General features: G+C 43.3%; 2 protein-coding genes across 2 annotated transcripts in view; one reads left to right on the forward strand and one right to left on the reverse strand.

The window, feature by feature from the left end:
- Positions 1–2,401: 2,401 nt before the first annotated feature.
- LOC120844648 (cytochrome P450 3A41) overlaps positions 2,402–14,085 on the reverse strand; it is a 52,993-nt gene continuing 41,309 nt past the window's right edge. The window contains exons 13-14 of the mRNA XM_040216518.3: positions 5,901–6,063; positions 2,402–3,700 (exon numbers count right to left, since the gene is read on the reverse strand). Of these exons, the coding sequence (XP_040072452.1) occupies positions 3,611–3,700; positions 5,901–6,063 (253 nt within the window). The 3' untranslated portion in view covers positions 2,402–3,610. The remainder of the gene's footprint in view (positions 3,701–5,900; positions 6,064–14,085) is intronic.
- On the forward strand, positions 2,525–3,199 carry LOC120844656. The gene is made up of 2 exons (XM_040216532.3): positions 2,525–2,953; positions 3,080–3,199. Exons 1-2 carry the CDS (start codon positions 2,525–2,527, stop codon positions 3,197–3,199), a joined length of 549 nt encoding a protein of 182 aa, XP_040072466.1.

Raw genomic sequence — 14,085 nt, forward strand, 5'->3', positions numbered from 1 at the left:
AGGAAGCTAGATCCTGCTGGCTTCACTGAGCTTCAGAGACCTAGCCTGGGCTCCTCCAGAGTCCCTTTTGTGGACCCAGGAAACAGCGGCAGCTTCACAAGAAACTGAAGAGCTTTAATTCCCGATAGTATTCCCATCGTTAGAAAAAAAAATGGTCAAAAGAAAGGGGAACAAGCTCCACGCTCGCCGTCTGCGAGCACAGGCCCCGATCTCATCTGCATGCTTGCCATCCTGCTGCTCTCTTCTTCCCTGGTACTTGACTAGTTTAATTTATTTTCAACAATGGCTTATATTTAAACCTAAAAGTTTGTTCTAGGATGCTTGCTCCCTCTCCTTCCTAGTCCACACATTGTTTTATCATGGCAATCCTCAAAACCCTTTTTTTCTTTTTTTTGCAAGGTGGCACCGAAAAAAAACAAAAACTTATACAAGCGTTTTGTGTATTTACAGTCAATTCCATTGTAAATTGCTTTGCGAAGGTGCAAAAGCGCATACTCTAAATGTTTTTATTTGTCAGTTATTTCGCTATTAGAGCGCTCTCAAACATTCGGAAGTCAGTAAATACCAAAAATGATTGCGTGACATAAATTCAAGTATAGAAAACTTGCTATTCACTTTAGATACAGGTATAGGGCCACTCATTATTTGTATAGATAAAAAATGTGAAACTTGGAGAACATTCACATATTACTTTATTACTGGACATCTCAGCAACAACATGAAATAAATGCAATCCCGGCCTACTGCTACATGTCCCTCCTATATTCCTTTATGCACAAAATCACAAATCACTAACCAAGCTGAACGCATATTTGCTGTGGCAGTAGGTAGAGCAGTGCACATGTGAATGACTCTTTGCAACCTGGTCCCTCTCAATATCATCTAACACAGATAAATTTGAGAGACTAGTAATTCTTCAAAGTAATTATGTGGCATTAGTTTTAAATGCATCTTCAGGCAATTTACAATTTATGCTGTAAAGGGGCACAATTAAGAGCAACTTAAAACCTTCCTGATCCCGGCATCCATATCAATAACAAGCTCATATAAAATTGCAACACAAAAACGAAATGGGCAGACACAAATACTGCATGCTCCCATAAAAAAAAATGTTGCTAACAATTCTCGAGGCAAATCTAAGATTTGTCTACCTGGCACTTTTTTTGGCATGGGAAAGACAACAAATAATTGCATAAAACAGTCAGAATAGACTGTGCTCTTTCAATGCCTAGATCAAGAGTCACAAAATCTGGCTTTTAAAGCAAACAAAACCAGAAAGCAAGATATGAGCAAGAGTGCAGTGTGTTTAACTTTGGCATTTTGAATAAAACATCTTTTAAACTGTGGCCTAGATACAGGGAACAAGAAGTTATTGATTTTGATTCTCCTAATATCTATTAGGTCGCCAAAATATGCATACAACTTTCACTTTAATCAAAAAAAAAAGCTTGCCCTGCCGATAGTCATTACTACAAGGTTGCAAGTCTAGCATAGGATTGTACTACAAGAGCTTTTAGCGTTCATGTACTTGCAAACGAGGTCCCCATCAAGTTAAATAGATCCCAGAAAAGAGCCACTGGTAAATTAAAGGATGGGGGGAAACACTGTTTGCTGTAAGAAAACAAAAATGTAATCAGCCATTTGTCAGTGTAGAGCTAAAGGCTTACAAGCCCGTAGCCATAACTGTATACAATGTTGTACACATTCCTGTGACACGAGAATGTTTTTGGTCTCCTGCACGGTGGTGCGCGACACAATGGTCACCATGTGCATCTGTGTCGGTTTGAGTGCTGGCTTCCTTCTGTTGTTTCCAAATGCAAGCTTTCCTTTCTTATTTTTACCAAAGTTAAAATAGACAGGGGCAGATTTATAGGTCAAGCTTGGGGGGGGGGGGGGCATTTGGCTGGAAAGGCGAGGGGGAATCTGCAGAGAGATTTGACATCATGGGCAAAGTGTTCACCAGACCTATTTTGTGGACCTAATATTTGCCATTTCAGCAAAAAATAAACAGTCCTTCCTAAAAAACGTTGGTGTATGTCATTTTTTCCGTAAAAAACAAAGTTGCCCTAAAGGGGGGGGCTTGGGGGCGGCTGTACATGTACATGTTATGTTTCAAGATAGTATGAATGCTTTCTCGGCCACGGTGGATCATACGAACCATGATCCACAATGTTTACACATCCCTTAGGGTGGCATCACTCAGCTCCTACAACCGTAGAAGGTGTTTTCGTGTCAATTTTTTCGCCGTTCTTTCTACACATGTGCCGTGCAATCACAATAACTGTAGGTGAGTTCAGAAATTCGAAAACATACCCACGTCCAGCGCGGCTGCACTATCTGTGTTGTCACGTGATTCAAATTCGACTTGCTGGAGTAATTCGCATTCACCTACTCCAGGGCATTTTTTTTTTATTGTGAAGTGATAAACGGGTTTTAGTAACTCTCAATCACTCGAATAAAAATGAGAAATAACATTCGTAATTAGCGTTGATCATGTGGTCAACACTGATCAAACTGCTTTCGCATGTGTGGATTCGTAAATTATACAGTGGAGCCAGAAGAAAACTTGAGAATTGAGGACTGGGGCCTACTTTGTGCTGAAGAATCGGCCTTCGATTTCATTCCTGCGACTGACAACCTCGCGACTTGCAGATTAAGGACTGTCGAGGAAATTATTTACAAAGTGACAGCACCGCAAGGAGAGTCAAGTAGCAGAGATGACGACGGTGAAGTAACTAACGACGAGCAACCGCCGACGACTGCTGAAACACTGCATGCACTCGACGTGCTGCGGCGCATAGTGAGGTGGGTGGCACTCAGATGGTCGAACGACGTTTTAACAAACTCCAACTTTTTATCGAAAGACACTTATGCAAATGGTCGGCCGCCTCGAAGTTGCGTTTACGGGTGGGCCAGGTGGGCTAACAATTTTGCAATGAGCCGCCACAGACTGTCGCCGCCAAGCGGCGTGATGAACGCAGTCAGGGGGGAGGGTTAACACATGCCCCAGTTATTCGATAAAGTGTCGATTCGATGAAATGACCACTGTTCACTAAAACATAATTCGCTTACGTGATGTGGACCCATAGTGAGCTCGATCAACGCCAGCGAAGACACGTGCGCACGTTTCAACATGTTCCAAAAGTGCCTCCTGGGTGACGTCAAAAAAAAAAAAAGACTCGTTTTTTTGCACGTATGAATTTCGGATAATACGAATATTTTCCGCAATCCCTCGAGATTCTACTGTATAGATCAGTACTATCAGCAATTTTCTATATATATCAGTCAAAAGACACACAGCATGAAATGGGCTAATCAAGAGTGTACCACTGAGTGCAAAAGAAAGCAAAGTACTACCAATGTTTTTTTCCCTTCTCTCCCCTTCTTATTTGGTTAAATCAAGACATGCAGTTCGATGGAAAACTCCCTGAGTAGGATACCCTATGAGGAACGTGGAAAACACATATGTATGCATTAACAGATTTCAAGCAACTAGAGTTAGTCTCCTAGCAAGTGGTTGACTGCGTTACAATGCTTTCGGAGCTTTCCTCTTTTTATAGAACCTTCCAGGCTCTGCTGCACTTCAGCTTTCTAGTTGTCGACGGCACCGCTACTCATCATCACGCCGCAGCAACACTCGAAGCATCAGGGGCCCATCCATTTGAGGAAGAAGGTTCCTCGGCTTGAACTTCAGTGGGATCTGCAACAGGAATAAAGCAGCATACTTCACATATGGGTAAAGCTGCATTTGAAAAAAAAACAAAAACCAAAAAATCTTTTGCTTCACTACAAATTTCGCTACAGGACAAGGAAAGTTGCTTAAAATATTCACAATTTTAAAAAGACAAAACAGTACCTACTGGGAAGCAAACTACCGTAAAATACCGAGCAAGCACCCACTCAAAAGTTGAAGATAACCACGAAAAAAATGGGGATAGGTGCCCGTTAGGTCCGAGAGCAAAAAAGCAAAAAGGGGCACATGAGAGAGTAGGCCTTTGTTTAAAGGGTCCCTGAAAAGAAAAAAAAAGTTTTTTTAAAAACAGTCTGGTTGGGACACGCGCGTCAAAAAATAAATTTTACGCGAAAAAAAAAATTTTTTAGAGCAATACTGACCACGCCAGACGCAATTTAGTCGGCAGTCACCTCCTTTCCACCTTTTTCTCTCTCGGCATTTCGGGCGCGTGGAAATGGTGGAAAAGAGGTACACCCCGCCTCTTCGTAGTGGATCAGCTTGGCTACTTTCCCGGCTTGGCTGCGCCCCGCACGAGAGCCATTGCTACTTCCTGGCCGTGTTCCAAAATTTACTCGATCTTACCCCAGGGTAAGAGTTTTGTACCCTTGGCGTTCTAAAACTTACCTGCGTACAGCGTTTTTCAATCTGTGCTGTCACGTGATACGATCCGACGGAATAACTCAGATCCATTTGGAGATTTGGAACACAGCCCCTGTGTCTGCCGGTCGCACGACGTACCTCGTCGTATCGTGCACGTACCGTGGTCACACAGTACATACTCGTCGCGATGGACCCCGACCTGAAGCGTCGGTTGCTTCAACCCTTCAATGCTGCCAGCAGCTGGGCCTTCGCCCGTACGAGGACACGCCTCGCCAGCCGGAAGGCGTCCGCTCCGATCGCCGCGAGACAACCGCACGCGAGGAGGCACCCACTTCGCTGCGGAAGGTGGCGAAGCGGGTGCCTCGACAAGTTCGTCCGAGCCGCACGACCCTTCAAGCCGCCGCGAGGACACGCAGTGGTGACTAATTTTTTTATTAAACGTTGAGTGCGGTGCCGCGTGCCTTCACTAAACTCTTTACGGGAACCGATATCTAAAAAAAAAATATTGGCACTGGCGCTCGCCAGAAAACATACAAAAGGTGGGGTAAACGGGACACACGAATCACGCAAAGAAGAGCAGGAAAACAAAAACCTGTCACACCGCGCCACTTCGTAAGTACTTACGATGACTAACTAACACAAGCAACAAGCCCTCTTCAGAAGGTTTTCACATATAAACTCGATAAAACTATAAAACCACCCGAGGTACGCGAGACGCGTTACAACGACGGCGACCATGACAGAAAACAAAATGGCGAAGCGTTTGTTTGTTGTTTTGTTGTAGTATCCGAACGGAAGTTACGATTTTGTAAAACATTTGCAAGCAATTGCGACAATCATTCGATGGATTGTTTCTTAAACCTAAAAATATGTAATTCAAAAGGCGATCGCAAGAGATCACGAAGATTTTATAACCAACATCTAAGCTGTCACTCATTCTATTGGCCAATGAGAAGCCGATTTGAATGACCATGGTTACCAATGAGAAGCCGAGCTGAATGACCTGGAATTTGCGCGCAAAATTTCAAATAAATCTCTCTCCGTCAATATTGCTCTAAAAAAAATTTTTTTTTCACGTAAAATTCATTTTTTGACACGCGTGTCCCAACCAGACTGTTTAAAAAAAAACTTTTTTTTCTTTTCAGGGACCCTTTAATACGACAGAACGGTATAGAAGCAGTATGGGGGTCTGAGCAAATCTCGAATTTTAAAAGCAGTTGCGCCACTTCCACCAAGCCCCCTTCACATCAGCCTTGTCGAATCAAACTTCACCACTTCGCACCCGTGCATGCACGCAAAGCTTCACTGCCTTGCACTAACTTCTCGGAAAAAGGTCTGGCGTGGAGGAACATTTTGTTAGCACGGTAGGCTCACAACTTTGCTGGGATGGGAATTCGACATGTCCTTCGCTTACATTTCAAATGTTTCTAAATTAGGGGTTTGGCATATATCGCGACATAAACACACGCTCGGTATTTCACGGTACATGGGGTTTTCAAAAGCTTAAAGACTTTGAGCTGCCAGAAACAGCGGAGGTTTCAACGAGGAGGTAGTGAAAGGAACGTGCCATTGTCTCCTTGCACGTTTCAAACCTCACGTGCTCCAGTATGCAGGCGAGAGCCACCTTGACCTGCAGAATGCCCAGGCGCATGCCCACACAGTTGCGTGGACCAGCGCCAAAGGCGAGGAACGTGAGCGGCTTCAGGTTGCCCTTGTTCTCGGGAAGGAACCTGGAAGGGTCGAAACAGCGGCTTGAACACAAGGGCTAACTGAAGAACCAAAAATCTACTGCTTTCCAAAACCGACAGTTCAGGAGGTTTTGGTATGGGAACCATGTGCTCAAGCAAGTGCAGGCACTCCCTTGAGCAATTCAGGAGATTTTGGTATGGAAACCATGTGCTCAAGCAAGTGCAGGCACTCCCTTGAGAAAAAGAGCTATACACTGTATCTCCTTATGATCTACCACGGCGGACGCTACGAGCCATCCAAGCCAGTTGAACGCAGTGAGTGAATCATGTGACTACCAGGCCCCGTGCGTGTACCCCTCGCCAAGGTCATGCAACACTCGCATGGCGCTGGATTGACTTGATGACTCATTGCGTCATTCGTGGTTCGTAGCAAGTTGAAATGAAGTCTACTAGATCCTGCGGCTCTTGTGAGATCCAGTGATCTAGATAGAGCTCCAACCAAAGTACTTTTCTGTCTATTATGTTTTAGCTTTCTCTCCCAAACTCCTTCAAAGATGCTTTTTCCCTTCTCCCTCCTGATGGCACTCATCGTTTCAGCCAAGGAATCCTCAAACTCAGTTTTCGAACAGGCGGTGCCAGTTCTTTCGAAAATGGCAGATTACAGTATAGACCACTTACAACGTAACCGCTTATAGTGCAGGACCGGGTATAACGCGGTTTTTTTAAACCACCGGTTAGCCTCCCATAGAACTCCATGTAATTACATACCGCTTAAAATGCAGGCGCGCGAAGGGAAATACCGGTTATAGTGCGGTTTCTGGCACAGCCCGCCGACCGCGCCGACGACCGGAGCAGCGAGCACGCTTCCCTGTGCGACACAAGATAACGGCGCTGCCGGCGCGAGCGCAAACGGCACTCACGGGGCAAGGAGATTGCTCGAAGAAGCGAAGAGAGAGGCTTCAGTTGCCATAGCGACGGAGGGACGCACGCACGTGTCGTTCACGTGCGTGCGTCCCTCCGCTGCGTTGAAAAACAACCACAACGACAGACCAATCACAGGTCGAGGAGAAGTGTTCACGCGCGTTGCATGCCGGTCGCGGGCCGGCTGCTTCTATCCGCAAACATGGCGTCGGTTGTGATCGTCGTCGTAGACGGCGTTCATCTCATCGTTCCGCGTAAAAGCGCTATCCTTGACTGTGAATTTTCGTTGTGTGTCGCTATGATAACCCAGCACGTACTAGAAGGGAAGATCCACCTACTCGTGCGGCGATGTCGTGGCGGCGCTATCAAGACGGCAGAAACGCCCGTGTCGTTGTATTTGTTTACTTTGACTACAGTGGTGATTTCTAAGCATTTGTGTTCTCGAACATCGCCCAGATTTCTTATTTGGCGCATTTCATGCGTGTGCTCAAGTTCAAGGTATTACTGGCGCGTACCGTACGAAGGATGCGAATTTTCACGCGTTTTCATCTCCGGAGAAAAGTGATTAGGGTTAGCAATTCTGAACGCTCGCAACAACCGTCCGCAACCCGCGACGCCGTTAAAAGGCTGCGCCAGGCAAAAGCCGCTCATTTCTTTCAAAATGTGTGACACACTTGAGACAGAACTGTACTAGTCTGGTGAAATAAAGACTTTCCTCAAACTAAGCTTTATTTTTCACCTAACATAAAATAAATTCTTTTACAAAGGTAAGTTGTTTCTTGGCATGTATTTCGGCCTGAAAAATTGATGTTTTGGTTATAACGCAGTACCGCTTATAGTGCAGATTTTCGCGACTCCCGGGACATACGTTATATGCGGTCCACACTGTATATGGCAAGTAGACCGACATTCATGAGTATTACATACCTACCGTAAAATCCCGTAAGGACACCCCGTAACGACGCCCACCCAAACTGAAGAGATAAATTGAGAAAAACATGGGGTGGGCTATCTTTGGAGATGTGACAGCAAAAAGTTATAAAAAGGGCGGTAAAGCCCTGGGCTATCCGCTACAAACCAGAGAAACAGAAACTGATTGAGGACACGCCAAATTTGTATTTTATGATGCTATAAACATGCGAGAATTTGCTACGACATCCTGTGTCATGGTAAAAGGGGTTGCGGACGCAGTTGATTCGCTTTACCGTGTTTGCATGATTCTAACACACAAACAGATATAGCTTTCAGATATTAAAAAACAAGGACTTGCGGCCACTTCTGCATGGTTATAGATGTGAAAATGTGTGCAGAGTTAACAAAAAGGGGGGGGGGGGGGGGCAGTATAGCCATTTATGTAAAAACCTAAAATATCAGATTATAGATGATTTAACAACAATAAATGATGATGTAGAATGTTTGATTGTTAAGTTCCCACATACTGTAGTCGCAGCTGTGTAGAGGCCACCTAACGGCAACGTGCATGCATTTACGTCATTCATTGAAAACATATTTTGTGCTCTGGGGCCTAACCTATCATTTATGACTCTTGGCGATATGAATATAGACTCTGCTTTGGATGACGGACATGCAAGAGAATTCAGTGATCTTATTCAACAATACGCCTGCAACAACGCCATAACGTTGCTTACTAGGGTTACCTCAGCCACTGCGACATCACTTGACGCTTGTCTAACAAACATGGAATGTAACCAGATCTCAGCTGGCGTTATCTTGCACGACATAAGCAACCATTTACCTATCTTCTGCATTGCAATTCTTTCAACCGCAAAAAGTAATCTAAATAAAGAAAAACGTCACCGTAAAATAGGCAAAGAAATGCTAACAATTTTTGGTTACTTAGTAATAGATCAGGGGTGGCCAGGCTGATCCGGCCTAAGAGCTGCAAACAAAACCACAAAGCTTCCAAGAGCCGCGGGGGGGGGGGGGGGCAAACTTTTGTCCAGAGCAATAAACGAAACTTGAACTAGCTTCAATCTATCCGAATCAAAAGCAGCCCAACTGTGCATAAGGTAGCAGTATAGCACAACACTACCAAACCGCAACCTGTCTTTCGATTTAATCTGCATCCCTATTCTCTTTTTGGGGAAGGGCTCATGTGACCCGCAGGGAGGCGGGAAAGGGAGAGAGATAAGGAAGGGAGCCGCGAGCCGCGAGCCGCAATTTAACAAGCGACGAGCCGCATGCGGCTCGGGAGCCGCAGCTTGGCCACCCCTGTAATAGATCAACAAAACTGGGAAGACGTTTATAATGAACATGATCCGACGAAATCCTATAATGACTTCCTGTCTAAATTCAAACGCTGTTATTATATAGCATTTCCTCTATGTGAAACTAAAACCAAGCCTAAAAAAATTAGGAAACCGTGGATAACAAATGATTTATATAAAAGAATAAAAATAAAAGACTGCAAGTACCATGCTTTCATACATCATCGCAATCTAAGTTTACTCTAAGTTTACTGTCCGAGTTTAAAAAATTTAGAAACAAGTTGAACTCTGACTTAAAACAAGCAAAATGTGAGTATTATAAAAATTAATTTCAGCATATTCACAATGACCATCGAAAAGTTTGGAATACAGTAAACGATCTAACAAACAAAAAGCAAAAACGCTGTAGTGTCACAGAACTGATAATCGATAATGTAAATGTGGCAGGAAAAGAGCTCGCAGACGCAACGAATTAGCATTTTATCAATATTGGCACGTGCACGGCTAAAAGTACAACTAATGATGACTGTGTAAGATCAAAAAATAAACAAAATTCGATTATGCTTGCTCCAACGACTTATGAACAAATTTACAAAATAATAAAAAGTTTCGATAACACTGTGGCTGCAGGTGAGGATGGCATTAAAGCTTTACCAATTAAATGCACCGCTTGCATAATAAGTCCAGTATTATCGAATATAATACTAAATAAGATGCTAGAGACTGGTGAGTTCCCTGATGAGCTAAAAGTTGCAAAAGTAATCCCTGTGTATAAGGGCGGAGGAGAAACTGAAGTTAATAATTACAGGCCGATATCTGTTCTCTCAGTGTTTTCAAAGATATTTGAACGCCTTATCAATAAGAGGCAAAATAATTTTTTTTTCAAAAATTTCAAATTATTTTCTAAATTTCAGTATGGATTCCAGAAAAACAAGTTTGCCAAATCAGTCCTGATTGAAATAAAAGATAAAATAGTTGAGAATATTGAGAGAAAACTTGTCACTCTAGGTTTATTTTTAGACCTAAAGAAAGCTTTCGACACCGTACAACACGGTATCTTACTTAAAAAACTTCAAATGTACGAAGTATGTGGAGTGGCATTAAAATTAAAACATATCTCACGAACCGGTACCAATACGTGTGCGTAAATCATATGATATCTAGTAAAATGAAAATATGTTACAGTGTTCCTCAGGGCTCTATTTTAGGGCCGACGCTATTTCTAGTGTATATAAATGATATAACAGATATAGCAGGTTGCCCCGAGACGACAATGTATGCAGATGACACAAATGTGTTTTTTCCAGGTTTAACAAAAAAGAGTGTAGAAAAAGTAGCCAATCAATATCTTACAAAACTATCCAAATGGTTACAAATATATATAGTTTAAACCTCAATACCAATAAAACTAAGTATCTGATTTTTAAGCCAACAGGGAACCGAGATGACAGCATTATAAACATCAAATTTGAAGGCATGGTACTTGAGCAGGTGGTTGAACAAAAATTTCTAGGTGTTTGGTTTACTGAGGAACTTTCTTGGAATATGCACGTCAGCAAACTAAAAGCCAACTCGTCCCGAGTTACTGGCATTATTTATAAAATTCAAAATCTAATTCCTGCCTGGCTAAACTAACTTTATATTACTCCTTATTTTAGGATCAGTTACGGCATCATGATGTGAGGTACAACAACAGCTACAAACTACAATAAACTAATCATTTTACAAAAAAAGATACTAAGGATATGCGAAAATTATAGAGACGACATAAGGATTTCAAGAACGCAGCCACTCTTTATCAAGTATAATATTCTTAAAGCAAATCAAATTTATTATTTCAAACTGTTGCAATTGATACATAGAAATAGGCTCCACTCGACGCCCATTACCAGTTCTAATCCATACTTATTACGGAACCCAATTCGAAAAACACCATACGTAAGAACAAACTATGGTCGACAAGCATCACATTTTCAGATCACTAAAATGCTTAATAGGACAGATATCAACACAAACTTTGACCAGCCATTTGGTAGTTTCAAACATTTTTGGTGTTTGTGACGTTGTGTGTAATTTTGTAACGTCGAGTAATTTTTTTCTACAGGTCAAATTTGCATAGCAGTATCTGTTTGATCTTTTGAATATTGTGTTATTTGCCCAACAACAGAGTGTGCAGATGTTTTTGTCTTCAAAGAATTGTTGGACCTGTTTTGCAAATGCTTCATTTCGTGTTTATTCATGACACCACCAATTATGTTATCTGTTCATAGCGTGTTTTATTTTGTTACAGCGGTTATTTTTTTTTTTTTTGTTTGATTGTAACTTTTGTTGCTCCTATGTTGAGCTATGTCAGGCATTGTGCCTTGATATCTGCCCCCTCTGCGGAAACAAATCCGCAAAACAAATAAATAAAAAAAAAAATTGTGGACGATTCTACCGCACAGGTAAAATAATCAAGATTCCAACGTACCTCATAAAACGGATTTTAAGAAACGAACGCCAACATAAAAAGAAATGCCCTGCACTAGTCACCCTTGTCAGGGTCCGACGATGGTTCTTCGCTGTCCACCGAAAAATAACCCCTGCTTTCGTCTAAAGCGTTTTAAGTGCAGCGCTTCGTGTGCTTGTACAAGTGCGCCACCGTCGGCTTTGGGAGGGTTGTCTTTCAAACAACACTCTGCGAGCTCGTCGGGTCGGTGGAATTGCGAGGCCACGCAGTGTTGCTCCGTTGTTATCTTTCTCCGCCAGCGGGACAGCCTTTCGTTTAAATAAAGCCTCCTAGTGGAATTTCTTTGTACATCTTGAAACGGCGGGCACGAGTCCGTAGACGGGAGGAAATGTGTGTGTGATACGAATGCCAAAATGGCGAATGTAAACAAATTGTCACGATGGCGTTGGGGCTAGCCACCTTATATTGAGTATTGCGTTTTTCTTCAGTTTCGGCTTTTGGTTTCGATTGTAACGCGCATGTAGTTTTGGGCACCGATTTTGGCAAAAAAAAGTGTGCGTTAGAATCGTGCAAATACGGTACTGTCGAGACCAATTATAATGAAGTCATTGGGAATCCGAAATCACTTCGCTATATCCGCTACTTCGTTATGACTGACTTCAGTTAACGAAGTGCAAAAGGGAATGGGAAATCGTGATCACTTCGCTGTAGCTGCTATTTCGTTATAACCGACTTCGTTATAACCGGTCTCGACAATACACGGTACAAAGGTCACACGGGAACCTGCCGCGAACTCGCACGTTATGGGCACCAAAGCCGCGGATCACAGATGCAGCAGATTTGCATTTTACGGTGCAACAGACATTCGGGACAACTTATATGTCACGGGAACTGGTATCGCGGGTGCAGATCGCGGACAAAAACGCGGACAAAAACGCGGGAACCCACTACAAACGCACATGTAATGGGAACAAATACCGCGGACTGCGGACGCAGCAGACTCGCATTTCACGGTACAATAAACATGCGGGATAAACTTGCACGTCACATGAACCAATATCGCATGCGCAGATCACGGACAAAAACTCGTGAACCCGCTAGAAACTCCCTTGTCAGACGTACCGGTACCGCAGATTGTGCAGTTGATGTGATTCCTGTCGGAGATCGCATAATTTTCCGATGGGAATAGGGGGTGGGTGATATTTTGGAATATCAGTGATGTGATTGGCCTAAGCAGTTTTGGAGCACCTTTCGGGGCAGCCAAAACAGTGTTTTCGAGCAGCAAAAGTGGCCTTTGGAGCAGCCAAAACAGTGTTTTGGAGCAGCAGAAGTGACTTTTTGAGCAGCCAAAACAGTGTTTAGGAGCAGCAGAAATGACTTTTTGAGCAGCCGAAACAGTGTTTCGGAGCAGCAGAAGTGGGTTTCAAAACAGATATTCTTAGAAAAAAAAAATAAAAAATATTTGTTTTAAGTGCTGGACAAACGAAAGGCACTTTGCTCGCCGAAATAAACAAATTATGGTCAAGTTCGATCACCTGGGAGTCTTTCAAGATGTAACTGAAATGTCAATGACATGGCACAATTTGCAATGCTTCAGTTAAATGATACATACATATGTACCCACTATAGATAGATAAGAACCAAACTTCACATATTAAAATTTATTTGAAAATGATCAGCATAGTAGTAAATATCACAGCATTAGGTTGACTAGTTATATAATATAATAAATGGAAGCAGTCTCCGACTGATTAAACACATAACTACTGCAGTGCAATGCGAAATTGTGCACAAGAAAAAGGTGCATTACGACTGGCGGGTGCTTTTTGCTTTACGAAACCTTCTGCAAGGCTGCTGCAAGCTTCGCTCTGGCTTAGGCTAGTAATGAATGTCCACTTCCAATGTCTCCGAAGAGACATTGAGACATCCCACAAGTGTAGAGTGCTGTAGGCATTGCCGAGCAATTCCGAAAAACCACTTGCCACCGTTTTACTGATTCCAGACGTGCCAGATTTTCGTCAAAAGTAAACGTAAAACAGTGAATTGCAAGCGTCCCGGCTGATGCCTCTGTCATGCAATCATGTTCATATGCACGTGAGGGCAACTTCGGCAGGCTTGCAGCTGCACGAGCTTCGTCGCGCGAGCGGAGACGGCTGTTCCATCGAAACCGAAACCATGCCTCTCCGCTCCGTCGCCAACTGGTCTCCAAAAATTTATGCAAAATGTAACTGCCCAGCATGCGACAAAAAACAGTCCAGCGGCGCGTGCTTGCAAGGCCGGCAGGCGAGGTACAAGCTAAACCCACAGAAAAAAAGAACCTGAGCGCATCAATGCAGGACATCATGAGCCATGGTCAGAACGTTTTAGGGGTGATGCTCCTTAGGGGCTAGCCATGTCCGTATGTCCGCCCGCCGTCGGGTGCACGTGCTCTTGCTCGTGCAGGGCAAAAACAAAACAAAAAAACAA

Source organism: Ixodes scapularis, unplaced genomic scaffold (assembly GCF_016920785.2).
Source record: "Ixodes scapularis isolate PalLabHiFi unplaced genomic scaffold, ASM1692078v2 PGA_scaffold1__304_contigs__length_218370807, whole genome shotgun sequence".
In the NCBI taxonomy this organism is placed as follows: Eukaryota; Metazoa; Arthropoda; class Arachnida; order Ixodida; family Ixodidae; genus Ixodes; species Ixodes scapularis.

Bases quoted from the DNA above. Each gene is read 5' to 3' on its own strand.
- LOC120844656 (XM_040216532.3), top strand. From the start codon at position 2,525: ATGTGTGGATTCGTAAATTATACAGTGGAGCCAGAAGAAAACTTGAGA. The intron at 2,954-3,079 runs TCGCCGCCAAGC...CTTACGTGATGT, and splicing joins CAATGAGCCGCCACAGACTG to GGACCCATAGTGAGCTCGAT.